Below are 24,148 nucleotides of genomic sequence, written 5' to 3'. Positions count from 1 at the left end.
GGAAAAGCTGGGGAAAAATCAATAAAACCCCTTTTCCCAACAGCGTTGCCAGATATTGTAACCAAATGTGGTTCAAATTCGTGGATCATCCCCCGAAAATCTTGTATTATACATATGCACTCTTTATTATGTAGTTTTAATTTATTTACAATTATTTGTTTTTAGGCTTAAATGCTTTACTCGTTGCACAGAAATGTAGTCGTCGTAGAAACTAAAAAGTAGAATACAAATTCGTTTTAGCCGCTTTTTTACCTCGATTGAATTTAATGTTACTCGTAATCAAGAATAAATAGGAACACAAACATAAAAAACACTAATACTATTTGCTTTTGTTCTGGAAGAGAGTAAATACTACTACATTAGACGTTCGGTCGTTCGTTCTTGATCTTTAGGCTATGGTTATATGGCTAGGCAACGGTTGGCTTTTTGGTCTCTCTGCTTTTGAATAGAATCATAGAATAGAATATCCTCCGAGAATGTCGATCCAATTATTCTTGTGTGCTGGTTGCGGTTCTTCGTTGAAACTTTAAACTCAATTCAATGCGAAAATCAAACAAAAATACTCTGCTCTCTGTGTGCACGGTGTGTGTGGAATTATACCGCATTGGGATGAAGGGGCCTGCCTGCCTGACCCGCCAACGTGCAGGATCGGCAGCAGAACTTGATGTAGTACGAGTTTTTGGAACAGTATCTACCCTGGACGATCAGCTTGCAGTTGGCGAAGTAGGGACTGTCCACGCACTCCGGCGAAACGGGTACAACAGCTGCAAAAATAATACTCTTTTTATTACCAAAAAACTTCAAAAACCATATAGTAACATACATTGAATTGAAACCTTTGCTTCTCCGTCGGCGTAGGTGTATGCATTGCTGGCCCTGCAGGCATACTTGCCCGTGTCCTCAATGGTCACATTGTGCAGTACCAGGCGATGTGGCTGGGCTGTAAATAATAAAGATAACACATACATATTAAGTTAGTAACAGGTAGAAGGAAGTTTTTCGGCCTTGAAAGTGTATATATTCTTGTTCAAGACCAATAACCTAGCCGATCTAGTCATGATCTCCGAAACTTTCAAAGCTAGAGGTTTGGGATTTAATAGGATTTGGCCACGCCCACTCATTGGTATAAAATTTTGAAACATTGTAATGTCTCTCTGAGAGATATACGTTCATTCCCTTTATATCAATCTGCACACCAAAATTTTTTCAAATCGAACCAATTTCATAGAAGTTATTAAAAAAGTATTAATTATGACGTCACAGCATATTTGAAGCGGGAGAGAAATAACTGCTAGCGGTAGCAGGAGTGTTGCTCGCTGAAAGCGTCAGATGGCGCCACCCAAATTGTTTTTTGGAGGCATTGGTATTTAACACTTGGCTCACCCGACTATAGTTTCATTTTATTTTTAGATCAAAACAATTGCATGTTTATATGTTATTTATTTACTTTAAAAAAAGAGGCACTACTTACATGTAATTTGTACGCGCTCATTGTTGTAGAGAGGCAGGAAGTCCTTGGTCCAAGTCACATTGGGTTCAGGATAGCCTTGCACGGAGCAGCTCATTGCAATGCTGGAGCCGGCTGTGTAACTGTTCTTGGGGTCCAGTGCCAGCACAGCATGGACATTGACTGTGAATGAGATTAAGAACACATTAGTGCCTCCGTAATAAAGTGTAGCTCTCGACGAACAGTTCAATCACCATGCCAGACCAGCCAAAACATGCAAATGCGATACTTACCAACCGGTTCAGGCACATAGGCCGGTCGAGTGGGTCGGAAGGGATAGCTGGGTCGCTGGGTCACCGGTCGGGTGGCCGGATCCAGCACATACTGCAAGTATGGGACTTCCTCGCTGGTCATAGCCCGGACAGGACCCACCGCCTTCAGGGTGACGCGCAGTGAAACGGGACGCCGCTGGTTGTACACCTCGCAAGTGTAAAGGCCAAGATCCGTCAACTGAACAGAGTTGAAGACCAGCGAGAAGTCACGGGCCATGCGGTTGTTCTGAAGGCCAAACATTTTCTCGTTGCGCCACCAGCTGACGTGCGGAGCCGGAAAGCCTCCGGCCGGACAGCGAATCACGGCCGGACGGTTCAGTTGCACGATCTGCGTAACATTCTTTTCACCATAAACGTATGCGGGCAGGTTTACGCCCTCTACCACCACCAAGTTGCAGGGAAAGGATTACAAAAAGCAGGCAGCATGCGCACATTGGGCAATACAAAGCAGTTAGTTAAATAGCCAGCACCAAATAGAGTAAACGAATTTAAACTAAGGCATAGTCGGTCTTCCAACTATTGAGCACTCGTCAATAAACTTTTTTTTAACCCAAGAACTGGTAAACTAACTTATCAATAATTTTTTAACAGGACAGTAGGGACTATTTTCACAAGTTTGATGACAACAATTTGTTTATGATTTCAACATGCGTTTAGGGTCTGCACTTTTAAAATGGTAATTTTTTTTTTTTGACCTTAATGGTTGGAAAAGGGGAAGAACAAAGTACTGCATTTACAAAAAAAAAATGAGAGCTAAACAAGGACGTAAAATTATTTCAAAGAATAAGAAAATCTCATGATAAACATGCTTAATCCATGCCATTTAGTAACGAAGCGGGAACAGACACCAATTAAAAATAATTTTTTAAACGCACCTGTAACCTGAAGACCAACTTCTCGTCGCACCGGATCTCCCAGGCCATTGCTGGCCAAGCAGACGTAGGTGCCGTCGTCGGTTTGACGCACCTGGACAATAGTCAAATCACCGTTGGGAGTCAGGACATAGCGGCCCTTGTTCGTGTCGATCTATGAAGAAGGATTCGAAAAAAGGTGAGGATAAGGGTATGGAAACTCCTTCCATAAGCTTACCACCAAGTTCTTGAGCGACCAAGTGATGTTCGGAGCCGGATTGCCGGTGGCGAAGCAACGCAGCACGGCAATGCCGCCAATGGCAGTCTGGACATCCAGCTCATGCGGTTGCTTGGGTTCCAGAGCAGCCCTCACATCGCCCGGATAGACGATTACGGGTGCCTGAGTTGTGGGCGGCAAGGTGGGACGAGCGGGAGCCACACAGAGCTGTCCGCAGCCATCGCTGCAGCACTTGTTGTCGCCACGGCAGTCGGCATCGGAGTAGCACTCGCGGGCACAGCCACTGGCATTGGCGGACAGAGCTGGACACTCGCCAGGTTTGTTTATGTCGCGGCAGACTGGGGCAAACTGGCGATCATCGGACCTAGCCACATCGACGGCGCATTGCTGGCCTTCGGGACAGTTGTAACCCTCACATGGATTCTCGCAAGTGCACTGTGTGCACTCCGGCTGAGATTGGGCAGACCCACGACGAACGCCATACGGACAGCGGAGTTCCCGGCACTCGGCATCAAAGGTATCGCACGGACTGCGTCCAATTCCATTGTCTAAATCGTTGGTTTCGGCTGAAAGAGGAGAATATCACCATTAAGTTGCGTTAACTATGACAGCGTGATCTTCCAGCCCAAGATACCCGTGCAGTCTTAAATCTAGCGAAAGTGCTCTAATCGCAAACTACATATGCTAAATCAAAGTTTCTACGAAAACAAGCGTTTTGGGTGCAAGGTGCATTCGTGGTTGGGTGGATTTGAGGTGCAGAGTGAGAGTGCTCTGTGTTGCAAAAGTGGCTTACGTCGGCATTGGTTCGTGCATGCCTCGAAGGATCGGAAGTTGTTCTGGTTGCCCGAGCAACCCGCGTAAATGAAGGACAAACAGTTTCCAATCTTATCGTCGTAGTACCAACGGCGCTCTTGCACCGCAGGTCCATTGCAGCGGCCCATCGCCAACGGCAGCAGGCAAACTTCTACTTACGCAAGGGAAGAACCAGTTAGCCCAGTGACTTTAAACGCCCCCACCCTATATGTTACCTTTAGCCGAACCCACCGTCGGTTCGCGGCCAGCTATGCAAACTGTCTGACATTCGTACAAATCGTTGAAACGATTTCCGGTGCCATCGCATCCACCATAAGTAAACGGCTCGCAAGCCTGGCTCCGCTTGTTGAAGTAGTACCGGGTCTGCCAAACAGTGCAGGGACCCGACGTCACCGGCTCATTGCAAACGTCTGACACAGAAAATTATATCACCTGAAACAAGTACCCCAGCCCAGATGCCCAAACTTACCCACTCCCTTGAACTCTCCGCACTGCCGCTCGCATTGGTCGCGCGTCTCGAATCGGTTTCCATTGCCTCCGCATCCGGAGTAGGCGAAGGCCGTGCAGGCCATGTTCTCGCTGTCGTAGAACCACACGGTGGTGCTGTTGTCACAATCGCCCGCCTCTGGAGGCTGGGTGCACACGGAGTAGGTCTGCAGAGATAGAGAAATTTTAAATACTGTCGGTGCTTCCATGGTTACCATCTCCGTAACCGAATAGTTGCTCAATGTATTTTACTGGCAATAGATCTTTTAATGAAAAATCCGTCCTTGATGAACACTTCCGAAACCGAATAATTACGATTTCTATGAATATTAGTTATAGTCGATCTTTCAATAGACCAGTGGTTGCACACATACATACATGGACATGTCAATGAATGTGATCCCCACACTTTTGAGTGTCGTATGAGCGTTTGTCAGAGGGTCAACAGAGCTCTTTTCTACGCCACATATGCTTAGTCAATTATGTCGTTGATTATGTAGAAATCGCTGATGTGACAGGAACCTTTGTACTAATATTCTTACCGGTGCTGGTGGTTGTGGCTCGGGTTCCACTGCGTCTTCACCGCGGCAGAAGCTGAGGCACTCCCTCTCCGAAAAGAAGTTGTTGCGGTTGCCGCGGCATCCGGTGAACTCAAACTCGTGGCATCCGCCGCTGCGCTCATCGAAGTACCAGCGTTGGGAGAGGTCACTGCATCGTCCTCGGACCGGTGGCATAGCACAGGTGGTCTGGGCATCATTGCATTCGCTCTGGCACTCCTCTTCGGTGGCATAGCTGTTGGCATTACCGCCGCATCCCGTGTAGACGAACTCGTCGCAGAGTCCCTCTTGACTGTTGTAGAACCAGCGGGTTTCGTTGTCATAACAGTTGCCCGGCTCGGAGGGCAAGAAGCACTTGGACGTGTCGGGACGAGTTTCCTCCACAGGTTCCTCCGGTTCCACGGGTTCGGGTTCCGGTTCTCCAAAGCGAACGTCTACATTGGGAGAGCAGCGAGCAGAGCAATCGTCCTCGGACTCAAAGCGGTTATCATTGCCGCCGCAGCCGCCATAGTAGAACGATTGGCAAATACCCGCCGTGGCATTGTAGTTCCACTTGATAACCCATTCATCGCATTCACCCGGAGCAGCAGGCTGATTGCACTGACTAACAGTTTCTGGTTGAGGTGGCTGCCTTGAAGGAGCCGGAGCAGGAGCAGGAGTTGGGGCTGGACGCTCTTGCCTAGTGCAGCGCTGCTGACAATCCGTCTCCGATTCGAAGCGATTGCCATTGCCGCCACAACCGCCGTAGTAGAACTGGCGACAAGCACCGTACTTGCGATCAAAGTGCCACTTGATGATCCAATCAGAGCATTCGCCAGGAGCTGCCTCCTCGTCGCAAATGTCCCGTCTGCTAGGTGCCGGCGGTGGAACCGGGGTGGTGGTGGTGGTTGGTTCGGGTTTGCGCTCGCAGCGGGCCAAACAGGACTCCTCGGTGGGGAAGCGGTTCTCATTGCCACCACAGCCGCCGTAGTAGAACTGGCGACAGGCCTGATCCTTGGTATCGTAATACCAGCTAGCCTCGTAGTTGGCACACTCTCCCACCTCGGCAGGTATCTCACAGATATCCTTGGCTAAATGGGGGGTAGAGTGTCAGTTAGGCAAGGTGTTTTTAGGGGGACAATAAAGACAAAACACACAGAAAGCAGCCGCCTGGGGCAGACAACATTTAAAGCTTACCAACTTGCCGGGGGCAGTGGTCCTCGCAGGACTCCTGGCTGGGGAAGTTGTTCTTGTTGCCACCACAACCCGTGTAGTAGAAGGGCACACAGCGCTTCTCGCTATCGGAGAAGTGCCACTTGGCCAGCTTTTCACTGCAATCACCGGTTTGCTTAGGAAGAGCACAGTGGTCTGGGTTGGTGGTGGTGGTGGTGGTGGTGGGAAGGTATCGGTGGGTGCAGGAGGAGGTTCGGTTTGCGGGTGCAGATTCAGAAAGTCGGCATAGCAGTAATAAGCAATCATGCGCATTCAAGAAAAGAAGTAACCAAGCAGTGTTTTTGTTTTTTTTGGGAAAAGGAAAGTGGGGGAAAAACATACCGTTAACCAGGATAAGCTAAGAGGTTCAAGCTTAAAAATACTTAAAGATCCAAGCAAAACATTGCGTTCAACTAAACCCATTAACCCATACAAGCCACCGCAATATACTAAATCTGATCTCAAACCTTTAAGCACGCCCGGTTGGCGGCAGTTGTAGTTGCAGGCATGTTCCGTTGGATAGTTGTTCTTGTTGCCCTTGCAACCTCCATAGGTGAAGGGTCGGCATATGTCGGTCTGATTGTCGTAGTACCAACGCTCAAAGTTTCCGGCACATGGTCCACTCTCCATAGGTTGTTCGCAGGTTGCTACAATGGGAAAATGAGAGGAAAAATTAATATATAATATATATTAATATATATAAAAAAGAAGGTTACCCCCGTGATCACTTAATGGGCAAGACTAAAAAAAGCCTGGTTGTCAAGATAGTCATACAATTGTAAGTTCGATCTTAGTTTTGAACAAGAACGAAGTAGTTCAAAAATAGTTTGAAATCGACATTGACCTTGTTACCATTAAGTGGAAGATTGGATTGATTTGAGAAGCCAATCCGTTGAGTTCAATACAATTCCCAATGGGTTCTAGCACCACATTGTAAGTTCTCCTTTTGTCCTTATCAAGTGTTACGAAAGTCTAACGTACCCTTAAGATGAAAGGTCTTGAAACAAGTCAGCCCCGTGAAACGATTTTTATACAACATTATCGAAAATAGAGCTTTACTTACGAAGATGCGCACTGGCTGTGCAAGTTCCCTGGCACTGTTCCAAGCTATCGAAGCGGTTGGTGGTGCCGAAGCATCCACCGTACTGGAACTCCTCGCAGCGGTTGCGGTCAGCATCAAAGTACCACTTCTTTTTGTAGCCCGTGCAAGGACCGGTGGCCTTGGGCAGCAGACAGACATTCTGTCCAGTGTAATCCTGGCAGCTCTCCTTGCACTCTGCCTCGCTTCCGAATCGGTTGTCGTTGCCTCCGCACCCCCCATACCAGAACCGAGCGCATGCGCCGTATGTGGTATCGAAGAAGTACTTGACGCTGTAGCTGCTGCAGTTGCCCGTCTCCTTCGGCAGATTGCAGGCCTTTTGCACTGGCTCCTGGACATGCTCGCATCCGCCGAACTTCTCGTCCGTCGCCTTGTTAACGCCGTCGGGACAGCAGCCGAACTTGCTCTCCACGCAGGTGCATCCCTCGCCGTTGGGTCCCTTGGCCGGAGTCTTTTCGTCGTCGCAACACTTGAACTCCGTCTGGGTGCAATGGCATCCGTGGTGGTGGGGTCCCTTGGCAATGGTGAGCCCATCGGGGCAACATCCGAATTGGGTCGTCTCGCAGGGGCAGCCCTCGAACTTGGGTCCCTTGGCGGGTGTGATCTTGTCCGTACAACAGCCATGCTCGGTCGTCTCGCAAGCACATCCCTTTTGGTTGTAACCCTGAGCGGGTGACTTGTTGTCCGGACAGCAACCGAAGGGCGTGTAATGGCACTCGCAACCCTCGAAGTTGGGTCCACGGGCGGCCAATATATTGTCAGGGCAGCAGCCGAAGGCGGTGTCCACACAACAACCCTCGTTGTTGGGTCCATGGGCCGGGGTCTCCGAATCCGGACAACAGCCAAAGCGTTCGCGGGTACAGCCTGAGCAGCCCTTGCCGTCAGGACCACTGGCAGCAGTTCGTCCATCTGGACAGCAACCGTGGTCGGATTGGGCGCATCCCTTGGCGACCTGTGGCTCATCACCACAACCCTCGAAGTTCTCGCCCTTGGCGGGCGTTTGGGCATCGGGACAACATCCGAAATCGGAAGAGGAGCAGGACTGCTTGGAGGTATCTGGCTCAAGTGTCGTTGAATCCTCCCCTGACCCCTCCAGCTCAGTAGTTGACTCTGGTTGCGACTCCTCAGTCGTAGTAGTAGGCGGTACAGTGGTTGTTTCGGGACATCCCTCATCGTCCTCACCACTGGCAGCGGTAAACTTATCGGGGCAGCAGCCGAAGAGGGTCTCAGCACACTGGGACTTGGGACAACCCTTGTGATCTTTGCCCTTAGCCGGAGACACTCCGTCCAGACAACAACCGTACTTTGTATCGGCACAGGTCTTGACAATGGGACAGCCCTCGTCGAAGGGCCCCTTGGGAGTGGACTTACCATCGGGACAGCAACCGTACTCAGTCTTAGCGCAGGTACTCTTTTTAGGCTTACACTTACGAGGCTTGCCCTTGCCAACTTCAGAATCAAAGGAATATGGAGTACTGGACTCAGACTCGTCATCTTTGTCACTGCTGCTGCTCCAGATATCGCTGGTAGTGCTGTCGATATCTGTAGACTGAGTGCTTTCTGTGGATCCCTCAGATGTGCTGTCAGTCGATCCTTCGCTGGTACTCTCCTCAGTTGGCCCACTCTCTGTGGTGTCACTAGTTCCAGCACTTTCCGTGGACTCAGTGGAATCTGTGGAGGAAGCCTCAGTGGAGGAACCATCTGTAGAGGACGCTTCAGTGGAGGAACCATCTGTTGAGGAACCATCTGTGGAGGCAGAGGACTCGGTTGCTTCTGTAGAACCAGAAACATCAGTGGAAGAAGAGATGTCTGTGGCGGTAGAATCTGATGAATCAGCACTTGTGGAACTGGATTGGCCGTCCAATGTGGTGCCATCAGTGGTTGAACCCTCACTGGCGCTAACGTCAGTGCTTTCGGTTGATCCTGAGGAATCAGTGGCGCTATCTGTAGAGCCTTCCGAGGAGCTTTCAGTGATTCCGTCCGTTGATCCATCTGTGGAACTGTCAGTGGAACCATCAACAGTAGTACCATCTGTGGTTGATCCATCGCTCGATAGTCCAGTGGATTCGGTAGCCAATGAATTAGCAGTGGAAGAGGAATCGGAGCTATCTGTTGATGTAGATTCGGGTGAAAAATCACTGGATGTGGAAGCTTCAGTAGTTGAGGAAACATCCAACGTTGTGGATTCAGTGGTATCAGTTGAGGATTCTGAAGTACTTTCGGTTGTATCTTCCGATGTACTTTCGGTAGTATCTTCTGAAGTGGAGTCGGTTGTATCTTCCGAAGTGGATTCCGTAGGAGCTGAAGAGTCTGTTGAGTCGGACGTGGCACTGTCCGTTGAGATAGATACTTCGTTGGTGGTTCCATCTGTATTGTCACTAGAATCAGACACAGATGATGACGAAGCCTGTGTCGAAGATTCACTAATATCAGATGATTTGTCCGTAGAGGCCGTAGATCCCTCAGAAGTAGAGTCTGTCGCATCAGTAGATCCTGAAGCATCTGTAGACCCTGAAGCATCAGTTGAGCTTGTTGCATCAGTTGACTTGGAAGCATCAGTTGAGCCAGAAGTGTCAGTAGAGCTTGAAGCATCTGTAGAGCTTGAAACATCAGTTGAGGACGCTTCCGTTGAGCTTGAGGCATCAGTGAAACCACTAGATAGGTCCGTGGTGTCGCTTGAGTCGGACACTGAAGTTGGAGCTTCAGAGGTCGCATCGCTGGAAATGCTGGAGCTAGAGTCGCTGGGACTGGAGTCACTGGAGCTGGAATCGACTGTCGTCGAGCTGGACAAATCGGTTGAAGCCTCAGAAGTGTCTTCATCATCACCACTTCCTTCTGTAGAAATTCCGCTGTCTGTGGTTGAATCAGACTCATCTCCGGATCCCTCAACTGTGGTACCAGTCGAATCAGATGAATCGAAGGGTGTCGGGCTGTCACTTTGCATAAGCTCTTCATTCTCAGGTGAGGATTCCGTTGTCGATTTGTCCTCGAAGTCGATAATATCGGCGTTCTTATCAGCCTCCGGTAAGCTATCATCGACCAGCTCAATACCATCCTCATCACACTCCTCCTCGTCATCCTCGATGGGTTTATCGGTGCTAGTCAGAGGCAATATCTCGTCTTCAGTGCAGGCTTCAGGATTACACTTCTCGGATAGAGATTCGACCTTTGCTTCGTCGCAGTTCAATGCCTTTGTTCCATTGGATAAGCACAGGACTTCGCGAACACGTTCACCTCCACCGCAAGGTTTGCTGCACTTGCCCCAAGGTCCAGTGAACCATTCGCCGGGGCATTGCTTCTCCTCGCCCTCGCACTCCTGTTCAGCCTCTGGTTTCGTTGCTTTGTCGCATTTTGAGTCATCGCTAGCCGGAGTCACCGTCTTGCCATCGAACTCCCCGCAGATGACAATACGAGATTTGACACCCTTTCCACATGGAGCAGAGCACTTGCTCCATTCCGAGGAGAACCATTGAGCCTGGCACTTGGGCGATTCACATGGTCGGGATAGAGTAGGCACCTCTGGCTCGCAGAACTCCTCGGGATACACCTTACCTTCCTTGTTACCGCAAATGGCCGTACGTGTCTCAGTGTTCTGGCCACAAGCAGTGCACTGCAGAACAATGTCTTTTAGTGTGTGAAGGCATAATATATAAGGAAAATACTTACACCACTCCATTGAGAGATAATCCAATCAACACCCTCACAAGGCGTCAAGAGGCAAGACTTTTCCACCTCTGGCTTCTCCTCTACACAATCTTCTTCGGGCAGGACGCGCTTGCGTCCATTCTCCTTGATGAAACAGGTCACCTTACGGGTCTGCTTGCCCTCGCCACAGAGCTTGTCACATGGCGTCCAAGGTCCCAGATGGTACTTGGGACAGTTCTTGACATCGCGATTGCATTCCTGTTTGGTGGCCGGCTTGTTGCCCACCTCCTTTAGGCAAACTGCATCTTCTTCAACTGTACGCTCTCTGAAAAAGGTAACACAGATTGGATTTAATCCTATTTTAGTAACTAAGGAATACCAGTTAACATAATCTTTTCCTTTTATTTTATTTTTTTATTCAAAATTTTTTTTTGTTATTGCGAGATATGAAGAAAGGAATTAAAGTCAGGAGCAAATGTAGGTTCTCGTTTTTTCCAACACGAGTCAGTTTTAATCGTTTTATAAAGAATAGAGTTTAGGGGATTAGAATTTTTCACTATCTTACCAAATAATTTTTAGGTTTAAGAATTTTGACTTACCCTGAAGAGGAGATGCGCTCGCATGTGATATTTCTGTTCTGGTAGCCGTCGGATCCGCAGCCCTTGGAGCACTTGGACCACTCTCCTTCCTGCCAGTGGGGGGCACAGGGCTCCGTGCCGCAGGCCTGTTCTTCGGCGGGCTTGGACTTCTCATCGCACAGAGAGGGGTTGACTTCGGCCAGGGTGATGCGGTTATTGCAGGTCACCACGCGACTCTGGGTTCCACCGCCGCACTGCGCACTGCAGGCACTGAACTGGTGGTGTGTCCACGTGTGCGTATCCTGTTGCGAGTGACTGAGGGACTCCGGGATGCTGTACTCGTAGTCCAGGCTGATGTTTCGCTCCTGCACCAACATCACGATGAAGATGCTCTCCGAGATGGGCCCGCTGCAGGTCAGTTGGTCGGGGGCCGCGAAACCCATGGGCTTGCGTTGATAGTTCCACCACGAGTTGGCAAAGAAGATGGGGCGCGGGAAGTCGATGCGCCAGTCGCCGTTCAGGTAGTAGTGTCCACTGTGATTGCGGCAGGCCAGATAATTGCTCGATGGCACTGTCTCCTCAATGCGGATATTGGTGGCACCCTCTGGCAGGAGCAGAAGGTCATTGTAGCCAGAGGCCAAGTCCTTCGTGGCAATGGTGTTGCGAATGGTCTTGCAGGTGCTGCCATCGCCACCGCACTTGCGGCACTTGTCCTCCTTGGCATCGCTGCCCAGCATCATGTCACAGCCCACGGGCATGCACTCCCCATTCACGCAGACATCGAGGGTCTTGTCATTGCAGCGCGTTCCGTCCACCACCTTCTCCCGTTGGCGATAGTAGAACCGCTCGCCCTTGGGCATGCAGTTCAGCTCGCACGGATTGGGCGCATTTGTGTAGGGCACCCACTCGTAGAACACGCCATCAAACTTCTGGCTGTCGAAGCGGGAACACTGCTGCGACCTGAAGTCGGGGTCCTCCTCCGGACAATCTTGGGTGTTGCAGGAGAAGTAGCGACGACTGCCGCCACTGCAAACTGCTTCGCCATAGTCACTGGGGGCAAGAACGAAAGGTCACATATTTGAATTTAACATCAGGAAAATATATAAGAAAATGTCCTGGTAGCATTTAGTAGCATCTTTTGAGGCTTCTTTTTAAGGTGATTTTATTTTTCTGGAGCATTCATGCCCAGCAAGACAAAATTTGAAATTAAAAAAAAAAAATTAAACAATTGAAATATAACAACACACAAATCGCTTATAATTAAAGGAGAACAATTACAAACTCTTAATATTTATCAAATTATAAAAGTCCCTCGATATTTTTCCAAATATACTCCAAACGTGTTTTCAATATCATTTGCTATAGATTTGTTTAGAATTAAAACAAAACAAATACACGCATTTAAACTAAATTAATTATTAAGCCATCAATGTTGATGTCATTACTAAAATGAAATTATCCAAATGTATGTAAGTCTGTTCCTCACATCTCGCTGACTTTTTTTTTATTACTGAAAGTGCGACTCACATAAATTGATTTAAGCTTTAACATCTCACATTTAATTGTTCTGCAAGAGCTTCATGTCTATTGTTAACCTAATGTCTTATTTCATTTTGCTAACTTGAAACCGTATTTGAGTTGACAGCGTTTCTAGTTTCAAGTTCTGCCTTAAAAAATTTCTTATAAATAATGTTTTTATTTTCTTGGTGTGTGTTTTTGTAGTACTTAATGACATGTTAGTCTCTTGTTTATTAGTGATCGTGTTATCTAAATGGCCATGTATGCTCTAGAGGTTTCTTGTCATATAACATTATATTAAAAGGAAGGAAATTTTAACGATCATTCGATGATCGAAGGTGGTTACTTATACTCACTCTCTGCGCAGACACTCTCTTGTCTGGTAGGACACTCCTCCGCCGCAGGTTCGTGAACAGTCCGAGGGGGAGCTCCAGGGGGTCCACTCGTTGGGATCGTCGCCCTCGCCTTCGGGCGTCACAGAGCTCTCCGGCAAGTACATGTTGGCGCCATATTGTCTTTTTTGTCTTAGCCCAGGCTGGAAGGGATTTAGTCGATATTAGGCCGTAGGATACACCCCTCCCCCTTCTGTAGGCATACTTACAAATCTGCTCTGGGAATCGTGGATGCCGGCCAGAACAATGAATGCTACCAAGGCAGTTGAGCTGCAAAAAGGGAAAGCGGAGAGGGCAATTTAATTAAACGCCAAACCGCCCAGTCATAATATCGCCCAACTAGGCCATTCATTAAAATCATGGGACCGAAGTCACGTGTTGACTTGTTGCACACTGTATGGTATATTTGTTGACTCTGCTTGTGGACACACGAGTGCTCAGACTCATTAGAGACGCTCAACAGGCTGGGAATGAAAGGTGAAGGTGGAGGGACCAACTTCGACTGGGTCTTTTGAGAAAGTCCAGCGAAGGGGCACAAACACAAACTTTTGTGGGGCTTCACGGCGACAACATGATGAACTTGTTTATGCTCGCCGGCCAAAGCAAGCAAACATTGAACTTGTTTTTGCGGGTAAATGCATTTTCTACGGGGGAAAAGTAAGGGGGAAGGGCACAAAAAGAATGAGACTTGGTCAAGTAAAATTTGCAATCTCTTCGGTAACAATTTTTTTTATTATGCGCCGCGTGCGCATGGACCATAAATATGCAATGCCACATAAACAAGACATAATTTAGCAGGGCTTCCTGCCGATTTGCCAAAACGAAAGAAGGGCAGAACCAAGCAAATAATAAGTACCGAAGTCAGAGAAGAATATACGATTATGCCGCAGACAATTCGACGCCGGCGAATTCCTGCGACTGCTGCTGCGACTTCTTAACTTTTCCAAGGAGTAAAACGGGTGAGGACGACAACAAGGACGAGGATGAGGACAAGAGTTGCGTGAATATGTCAAAGGCGTTCAATGTTGCATCCCCTTTTGTTGGGGGCTTGCCAATTTAATTTCTGACGCTGCATGCGGGGAGCCTCTCGGTTTGTTCCGCTTGGACGCCTTCGACTGATGTCCTTTTCGGTACTTTTTCGTCCTTTTTGCGTCCTTTTGCGTCCTTACTTGCCACAGCAGGCGTGCTGCTTATGACAGCCAAGGAGGAACGGGGCGGGCGCCATAATTTTTATGCTTCTGTGTTGGCATTTTAATGCAATTTCGAGCGCATTTCCCTTTTGAAACCAATGCCAGGACACCTATTGCTTTGGCAAGGACAACGGCAGCCGACAACCGACAACGGCACACATTTCACAGTCCATTGAGCGCTGGCAGGTCAAAGGGCAGGAGGCGGTGGCGCCAGTCATTGCGTCATGCAAACAGGATACGAACCAACTCCATTAATTGGGCAGTTCCAGTTCCAAGGAAACCGCTGAGGCGGCAAAAAACCGCACTGAGCACTGAATTCTTGATTTCGATTTCATACGCGACTGCTGCTGATTACGCAAAATTCTCGAAATCGGACTCGGACTCAGGAATCCCTCCAAATATATGTGGATATGTGGGTGTGGTGGCACACAACATTGTTATTGCCACATGCGGTGGCGGATGCCACGTGACACTCGCACAAACAGTTGGCGCAATCGTCAAATAAGTTACACACATGTGTCAGGGGAACCTCCGCCACAGAAATGTCAAACAAAACACACAGAGGAAATGCTAAATTCGGCGGAAGCTTTACAATAATAAACAGTACCAGCTAATGTCATGCCCCAATCCCACAAATCCAATCCCAATCCCAATCCCTATCCCTGACCCCATTTGGAGGCCAGGATTTAGTTGGCTGGCAGGCGAGAACAAAGCTGAACCTCTAAGGGGGCCAATTATTGCCTTTCTGGCCAGAAATAGTCCCACAATAGCCGCCCATTGTTCATTGTGCGCCGCATTACAGAGGCATTTGCAGTGCCACTGCAACTTACAAGCTCTCTAAGCGGTGATAATATTTTAAGGGGCAATCACTGCATAGATGCAGTGAGAGTGTGCAGTGAAATGCTCCCTTTTGGCTCCACAATTGCAGCCATTATCAGTCAACTTGAACAACTGCCGCCTGGATGGATGCAAATCCAGGCCACAGATATAGGAGTACACACTCTCTCCAGACAAAGTAGCTAAAAGATATTTACTCCGCATCCATGCCGGAGATATTCACGATCGTGTAATTGCTTTCAAATGCCTTCCACGCAACAAGTGCATTCTGGGGTAGAATAGCAAATGCACATGGAAAAATGTACATTAGTTATTTATAAATAAACAATAGTCAAGTTTGAGTATAGCATATACTAACATAACGTGAACTTTTTTAACAACATTTCTCCTTTAGTCTAGTTTGTTTAAATGAGAAAAGAGTGTAAAAATGTATTCCTAAAGATACTAGACCCTGATTAGTTTCAAATTACAGCCATTGGAACCGATCTAGTTACATTTTAATTTAAAAGCTTATAAGTTAATCTTCACTATGAAACACAAACAAATTTTAGAACAGTAATACTGCCATAAAGCAAACGTTTCTGATATCAAAAATGTTCCCTTTAGGTTAGTTTTTTTCATGGCCATAATGTTTAGAAATACATACAGTACCAGGCGAATGATTTAATTATATTATTTTTAATTATTTGCTGAAATAGATATTTACATTTCAGTTTTTTTTTATCCAGGCCCTACCAATTTTAAACTGCATTTAATCTTTATTTTGAAAGAGTATTCAAACGAATAAGATAATTTTCTCTGTGTAAATTGTTGAAATGACCATCGTAAATAAAGCGTCTGGTAATGAACCGATACAACAATACTATCAGCGGCACTTACTCCACAAGTGCGTGCACTTAGCCGCCAACCTCAAGACCGAAAACAAATTATGGCTTATTTAATGCCAAACAAAAAGGAATCTCAAGCTAACGAAAAGAAATACATAGTAAGATGAAATCCAAACAATTGCCGCAGAAACACAAATAAATTCTGAACAGATTTCACACCTGACGTTGGATTTGTTTACATGACTCATCCGCGAGGTCGATTTAACAAGAATCCCCTCCACTTTAATTCCACCCACTCGTAGAAAGGAGTGATTCTTCGCGACTTGCTTTCCCATGCCAATTGATCAAGGCAAAAGTTGCTCATCAAGCCAATCGAATAGCGGGGCATGCAATATAGGAGCTGCATATCCACGAGGACGGATGCCACAGCTGCCTTTTGGAAAACAGCTCCCGGAACAGAGCCCTTTGATGAAGACGGAATGCCCATGGCCCCCAGTTCGCCAGCTGCAACCGTTTGACTTCTGCTGGCCCCTTTCGCTTTTTTATGCTGATTGCAAAGAACGAACGGAATTTCTGTTGCAGGCAGGCCAACTGATTTAATTGCAGCAAACTAAAAGTGCCAATAAACGCACTCCTCCTTACACAAAAAGAAAATTTGAAATTCAAAACTATGCAAAATGTATAAACAATATATCTTTGATTTTATTTACCCAACGGAAGAATACAAGCCAGGCAAAAGGAATGTCAATATAAAAAATTTTAGCTTATTACCTATCATACCATGCGACCTTATACATAAAGAACAATTCAACTCAATTTGATATTCGCAAAATGTTAAAGCCATATATTTGTGATATAACTCATTGATCAAAAGATACAAGCACGTCAATATATAGTTATGTCTAAAGTACTGACTAATAGGAAATTCCAGAAATAATATATGTCTTACCAAACGATATAAGAAAGGTTTTTTTTAATAAATTAAAATATTTGGTAATTATTATAAGGGGAACAGTTCTTTCCGTTCTTAGATTATTTTTGTATTCCTTCTATTAGTAAAAAAGATAACAGTTAGATAAATGGAGAGTCAGTAAATATCAACTTCTAAAATATTTATTAGCAATTAATTAACGAAATTCCAGAAATAGTACCATTTAATCTGAATAAGTTAATCTATTTGATTTTAAAACCGAAACAAAGTAGAACTATGCTTAATTTTAGTCCGCCCTGTTACTATGACAAAAGAACAAAAGTTTTAACCCATTTAATGCTTAAAAAGTCACGTTTTCTTTTTTTTTCTGAGTGCAATTATCTGCTGCAGATCAATCTAGGCAGTAAGTCCTAATCAGCCTCTTTACTTTCTATTTGGTTGCAAAATACCAGGCAGCAATTATCCACAGATGCAGCTCATTAGTCGGAAGGATACGGATACGTGGAAATCTGAAAATGTGTGACACCCGTTTGTTCAAATACAATTACATAGTCATACAATTATCGCAAGACAAACGCAGACTAATGCAAAACGTCAAAATGTGGCTGAGGTGCGGCCAGGTAAATGTTCAAGTGTTCATGTTGCCATGATGCTGGATACTAGATTCCAAAGCTCTGATGATGATGATGATGGGGATGATGACTTTATGAAGATGCGGGCTGGAAGGGTGGTGGTGGCACGACAACGACAACGACATTTGTTGCAACGGAAGTAAATGTTTGCATTGTTGAAATTTTAATTGCATTTGCATAAAGCAACGCACACAGAGAGAGTCCCATTTTACCCTAGCTCCAATGGCAAATTCATGCTGCTGTTGCCATTTTGACTGGCAGCCAAACACTTGCGCACTTTGGCCGAGCAATTATCAATTTCGAAATTAATTTAACTTAATTGAGTAGTGAAAATAATAAACATACGCCTTTGCCCCCAAGTGTTTACGAAAAGCAGACGCATGGCATGGCATTGCACTAGCAATGCTGGGAGATTATGCAACACTCTACTGCCTCTGACTGCAATATTTAGTTGCAGTTGTGCTTTTGGGGCTAAGAGCCACAACAAAGTTAGCTTTAATGCCTAATGAAATATTTGCCACGCTTTTGGGGCAAATGAGCAGAGCAAATTAGCAAACAGAATGCACATTAAAGACACAGTGTTTGAAAGGGAAAAAGAGTTTCACTCTGCGTTTGCACTCCGCAAACTTACTGACCCATAAATTTCACTCACTGTCAACGGCGGCAGCTAAATGTTTGACTTGTAAACAAATTTTTATGGCCCCATGTTGGGCTTGGAGTTTGCAGCAAGAAGAAACATCAGCCACAAGTGCATCAACAGTGCACTGTGCAGCTAATTAGAGACATCATAATGCCTCTGTCGCGACTGCGACTTCCCATCCTCAAAGACCCCCTACCCACACTCACACAAACATTGGCAATTTTCTATTTGCTCAACTCATTCGGTTCGAGATTGCAACAAGATGCTTGACTTCACTTATGGCTAATAGCACTCAAAATGGGTGAAAATGGGTCTAGAAACATCCACTTTTGCACCCTTTCGAACTTTGCCCCCTTTTAGCGGGGGATTATTAATCAGGTCTCTGTGTAAACATTTTAGCGCCAACTAGTGATACAAAAAAATGATGGGAAAATCACAGGATGCCAAATTAGCTGGCATATTTCAGCACTTAATTACTATTCTTGAGGCATAGAAAACACGGAAGAGTAAATAAACCCATTCGAAAGGAAAACTATTTTGGGTATTGCTACTTTTTATAGAAATTGAGTTATGCTCGTTCATAATTTGTGCTCCGCCCACTCAGCAAAAGTAATTAAATTCCTCATAACTTATGCTAAATAGAAATGTCTAACTTAATTTCAACAACCTGTTCTCGGAACAAACATCTCTGATGTTCAAATCCAAAATAAACAATGACCAACTCCCATTCTTGACGCACACAAATTTCAGTTATTTATAATAGCCTTCAAATGAAATGGTAAACCGGGCAATTGGGTTAAATGCTATCATGTCAGCAAGTACCTGGCGGATAAAATGTGGATCAGACATTGATTAATAGCGCAATTACGGGGTACGTTCAAATGCTTTACTTGTCAGTTTTACTGGTAGTGAGAGTATGGCTTCTATACATTTTACAGATTCCTGCTGTCAGCTTGAGGTACGTACTATACACAGGCCATCGGAAGTCGAAAAAGGGCTACGTCCCTGACCCTCGAAGGGCCATCAATTTGGACTGCACTCGGTTCATTTGCTGTCATCAAGATGCGCATCACGTTCCCAAGAACACCCCGGCAAACCGATCGTCGCCTGTCGTCCGCCCAAACATTTTTATGGGTTTTATTTTTTCTTGCTCTTTTTTGGTTTTGTCTGGCGGCGAATATTTCACTTGTTGCTGTTGCCCCTTACTTGTTGATAAAATGGTTATGTTGTATTTATTGAAAAGTATGCAACAAGTAAGCGTTGATGACCCTGCAAAGTATATATATTCTTGATCAGGATCAAGCCATGTCCGTCAAAGCATAGACATTTTAAATTTTATAGAGAATTGGAGTTTAAGCGCAAGTTTATTTTAAATCTGTCGTGTCACTCCTAGACAATTATTGGGTGGTATTTGTTAATTTTTTCTGATATCAATCGAAAGGCCAACAATTTTCAAAATTAAACCAGTATTTTGGAAGTTATTAGGAAAGTTTTAATTATGACGTCACTGCAGAGTTGAAGGTTCATATGTATTCATATATTTGATAGAGCAGAAGAGAACGAAATAACTCTTTAGTCGTAGTGCTGACCCTGCAGGTGGCGCCACATAAAAACCCAATTATTAATATTATTTTAAACTGGTTAGCTTAGTAATGGGTGTCTAATAGTCGACTATGGGGCTTTTTTTATTTTTTTTTCGCTCTCGGTGGCTTTCCGTTTCAGACACAACTTTTTAGGCATATTTTACTGCATGTGACGCATCGTTTGCCTTTGCCTCCTTGTTGGATCTGCAGAATTTTTGGATATTTTTGCAGTCATGCCATGGCTGCTCTTCGTTATTTTTTTTCGGTTTCTGTATTTTGTATCTTGTTCGGCCTCTGCAATTTTAGCGGCGGCATATTTTGGGGCATCCTTTTTATCTTCCGCGTTTGCAGGGTGCGACGACCCCGTCTGCGGCTGATCGATCCGATTGTGTGAGCGTTTATATCTGTGAGTTTTAGTTTTATGAAGCATAAAACGAACAGAGATATTTCCATCTCACACATTTGATTTGGCACTGGACTATGAGCATAATTAAACGCCGCCCAGTCGGCAGTCTTTTGTTAATTAAGCATAGGACATTAAGTCATGGGAAACAGAACCGATCTGCTGTCGCGAAACCATTAAGCATGCCATTGGGGGTCCATGGGGTCCATGGATCAACAGCACATGTGGCAAATGCAGCGTGCAACATTGCCGCCATGAACTTGGGAGGTAATTGAGGCATGCAATGCGCTGATCCGCAGGATTGTTGCAACTGCAGAAACAACAAGGAGGGGCGTTTGTCCAAACGGCACTGAACATAATTTGCTGCTCATTTGCCGCATCATTCGATATTCTCGAGAAATCCATCCCCAACGCACATGCCGTTTCCGGGCGGCTCTTTGCCCCATGCCACAAAAGTACAGAACTGAATTTGCAGAATCCGCATACTCTCAGCCATCAGCCACTTCGCTAGATCAACATTTAAATTTCTGATTTATTTATAGCCATTAAGGATCAATTATGCAATTCGAGTGTTTACACTTGACTCGTGTGTGCATGATTTTAGTTAGTTTCTTAGTTTCAAGGCAACTGTATCATTTCGAAAGCATAAATTTTGGAAATTCACTGTTTATAGTGCCCGCGGCTCGCACAGATCACACTCAATAAACAAATTTGGCCCAGCAACTATGTGTGTTGTTATTCTTGTTGCATCCATTTTCCTGCCCGTGAGAATTTAGTGCTTTCCGCAGAATATTATACTTAAAACATAACAAACAGAGAGGTTCAAGTGTGGGTAACATTTATCAGCATAGGTAAAATCTTATATTTAGATTGGGAATTTTCATTGAATCAACACAAGACCAAACATCCTAATTTCGAGGAAAGACGAATGAGACGTTGAAATTTCTGACAGAGTAAAGCTCTCTAAAGACGATCTTCAATTCTCCAGTAAAATCTCCGTCAACTGAAGTCAAGTTCAAAGACGTCACGAGTCACAAATTTTGGCTTAATGTAATGTATATTTTGGCCACTTAATGACCACACACAGACGGCCCATCTGTTGAGATACTGCCTACAAGATACCCGCTTACTGATTTACCGAGTGCGTTAAAACGTTTAGTTTGTGCCATTAAACTACAGACATAATGTTGGCTATATGTTTCTTGAGGCTGAGTGTTGACCCGTTCGAGGCTGTTATTTTGGGCCAGACAAACCGATCAGCTCCTCTACACACACAGAAAAAAAAAAAAATTTTCCTACTTATGTTAAATTGAATAGGGAGGAAAAGCTAAAAATTAACATTTATTAATGTACGTTTTACACTTTTCAACGATAAAAATAAAACATTAAATTGATATTTTCAATTGTTTTTTTTCGTGCAGAAATGCCGCTTTCAAGATGAATTTCAAGCGATTTTTATTCTCGAACAATTGTCAAATTCTCAAGAACAGCCGAAAAAAATCATTGGGAAATTGTGCTAAGAAAAACGATGATTTCCTGCTAATGCTGATTAGTCCGCCAGATACTAGGCACATATGTCCCCAAAGTAATGCCAGCATGGGTCATCTGTTGGCCACATTTTTATAGACTTCTCCCTGCCTCCCGTTGACATAGAGAGATTTTCGCTTTCAAGTGGCTAACGCACAATTTTCGCGAAAAACTTTAAAAAACTTGACGAATGGATGCGCTAACTGCCAGTTGGCCAGTTTGCCAGCCGAGGAACGAGTTTCTGGCCTTCTTTATGTGTCGACTGTGTCGGGTCGGACTTTATGACTTTGGCCAAAAATAAAACGCACGCAACGCTTTTGTGGTCAACGGGCAGCTAAATCCAGAGACATCGCATGGAGACCAAGAAAGAACAGCCTCGGCTGGAGATTATGGCCAAGATATGTCCAGCATGTGCGTGAGATTCTCTGGACTCATAGTTGCCGTCAACTTTGAACCGGTCGAAAGTATTTGCTGCACAGTAAAAATTATTTTAGTTTAGTTAATTCGATAACTCTGATTTTCCTTAATTTCTGCTATGTTACCCTGTTATGATTCACTTACTTATACAAAGGTTTTATAAGCATTTAATTGGTTGCTTAACGTTTAAATATAATAATATTTTTGTATTTGAAAGTCAAAATAATTATTTTTTTAATGAAATTGTATTCCTATTTTTAAAGTGAGCATTGAAAATCTAAAAAACATAGTCTTATGTCATATGGAAATTACATTAAATAAATGGTAAGAAATTTTTCTCTTCGTGATGGAATTTCGTATAAATTTATTTATAAGGGTTATTACTTTGATACATTGAAATAGAGAAAGAAAGCGAGAAATTAACATATTTAATATAAATTTTAACGTTTTCAATGACTAGTAAAAATTAAATTGATAACTAAAATTTTTTTCTGTGCCTGTCCAGGCTTCTCACTTCATTTTCTCTAGCTTTTTTTTTGGGGTAAAAGGGCACTTCAAAGCGCACGCACTTCACCTCCGCTGGGCAAACGCAACTCTTTGGGATAAATATTTACATTTCGATTTGAAAATTTGATTTGGTTTCTTTTCTTATTTTTTTTTTTTGGGAATCGCACACACATTTGGGCAGCCAACAAAAAGACCTGTCGATGAGTTGCAGGTGAGGTAATGGCACAATTACTGGGGCAGTGGGTGGATCTGGTTGTTTGAAGTAATCGCTGCTGCCGGAAATTGAGATGTTAAAAGGGAAATCGATGGGGCCAATCAACAATTACGCTTAAAATTAGGCATACAGAAAATTGGCTAAGTAATAAGAAGTATTTTCTGCACCATTATATCCCCATTAACTGATTAAATGTTATTTATTAAATTCCACAAAAGGGATACCCACTTATAATAACCATAACTTTTCATGAAACTTTCCAGCTTAATTGCTAATGGAAACATTTTTGCCAGCACAGGACAAGAGAGGTCCGCCCGCGCATACACAAACACAAACACATTAGACGGGGCTTTGGCAATGCTTTGAAAATGCTTTGAAAAATGTTGCAATTTTCATTAACAAACTTCAATTAAGTTGGCAATGTAATTTGGCATGCAAACAAAATGCTGGCCAGGATAATGGCAGTAGCGCGGCGCAGTGTCAACATGGAGGACACCGCCTGTTGCACGGTGAGCACGTAGCCAGGATATGTCTGCATCTGCCATACACCCACATCCGCACATGTGAAAGGACATTTGAAAGGAGCAGTAGCAGGAGGAGAAACCCGTGTCAAGTGTTTGCCCATGTAGTTCAAACGGAATTAAAATCCCAATTGACACAGTAATTTGCTAGCAACACAAAGGGAATCAATTTCAACGATTGCACTGGGGCTACACCAGTCAGTCGCGTTCTGAAGGATACAGATACATGTTTGTCAGATGCTTACCACAGCCGCCTCGATAAATCCATTTTGCGGCTCCTTGCTGAGTCCTCTCACTCTCACTCCTCGCGGCTTGGCACTCGTAAATCTCGAATTTATATATATAACAGTGGCTAACACTTGAGTTTTAATTATCTGCGGCACACTTGTCCACAAGTCCACTTGTCCACTTGTCACTTCCAATTTTCAGTATACAGTATTCGGCACTTTGCGCCTGCGCATTGCCACAGGATATTATATATAGATCCGTTCGCGCTGCGATACCAACTATCTTCGAACTATCTTCCAACTGCTCGCCGAAAGTATCTCGATCCGGCACACATCCGCAGGGTTGGACGGCACGCCAGCAACTGATCGAGTCGGGCGTGTGCGATCGCTCTAATTCTGTGCCACACTGGAGCACAAAACCAAAGGCAGCAGAAACAGCAGCAGCAGCAGCAGCAGCAGCAGCAGCAGCAGCAGTGGCAAAACGATATCGTAGCCACATATGCGAGTATATAGCTTTGGCTCTATAGCGATAGCGCTTCCGCCCC

At 45.1% G+C, this 24,148-nt stretch overlaps 1 protein-coding gene across 8 annotated transcripts; it reads right to left on the bottom strand.

The window, feature by feature from the left end:
* Positions 1-99: 99 nt before the first annotated feature.
* On the bottom strand, positions 100-24,148 carry LOC128252125 (papilin). Of its 8 annotated transcripts, XM_052979603.1 has the most exons (18): positions 23,622-24,143; positions 13,357-13,417; positions 13,112-13,290; positions 11,259-12,287; positions 10,681-10,984; positions 6,979-10,624; positions 6,383-6,562; positions 5,901-6,071; positions 4,710-5,794; positions 4,151-4,334; positions 3,897-4,091; positions 3,662-3,832; positions 2,869-3,434; positions 2,655-2,805; positions 1,741-2,157; positions 1,472-1,630; positions 824-940; positions 100-764 (listed from the first exon to the last, which is right to left on the bottom strand). In XM_052979603.1, the coding sequence occupies exons 1-18, from the start codon at positions 23,642-23,644 to the stop codon at positions 595-597; spliced, it is 8,808 nt and encodes a 2,935-aa protein (XP_052835563.1). In that variant the 5' UTR covers positions 23,645-24,143; the 3' UTR covers positions 100-594. The 8 variants fall into 8 exon arrangements, with proteins under 8 accessions (XP_052835563.1, XP_052835566.1, XP_052835564.1 ...); XM_052979606.1 differs by lacking the exon at positions 1,741-2,157 and having other exon boundaries at positions 23,622-24,145; XM_052979604.1 differs by lacking the exon at positions 5,901-6,071 and having other exon boundaries at positions 23,622-24,144.

Source organism: Drosophila gunungcola, chromosome 3R (assembly GCF_025200985.1).
Source record: "Drosophila gunungcola strain Sukarami chromosome 3R, Dgunungcola_SK_2, whole genome shotgun sequence".
NCBI classification, from domain to species: Eukaryota; Metazoa; Arthropoda; class Insecta; order Diptera; family Drosophilidae; genus Drosophila; species Drosophila gunungcola.
This window is presented reverse-complemented; position numbering and strand designations above follow the sequence as displayed.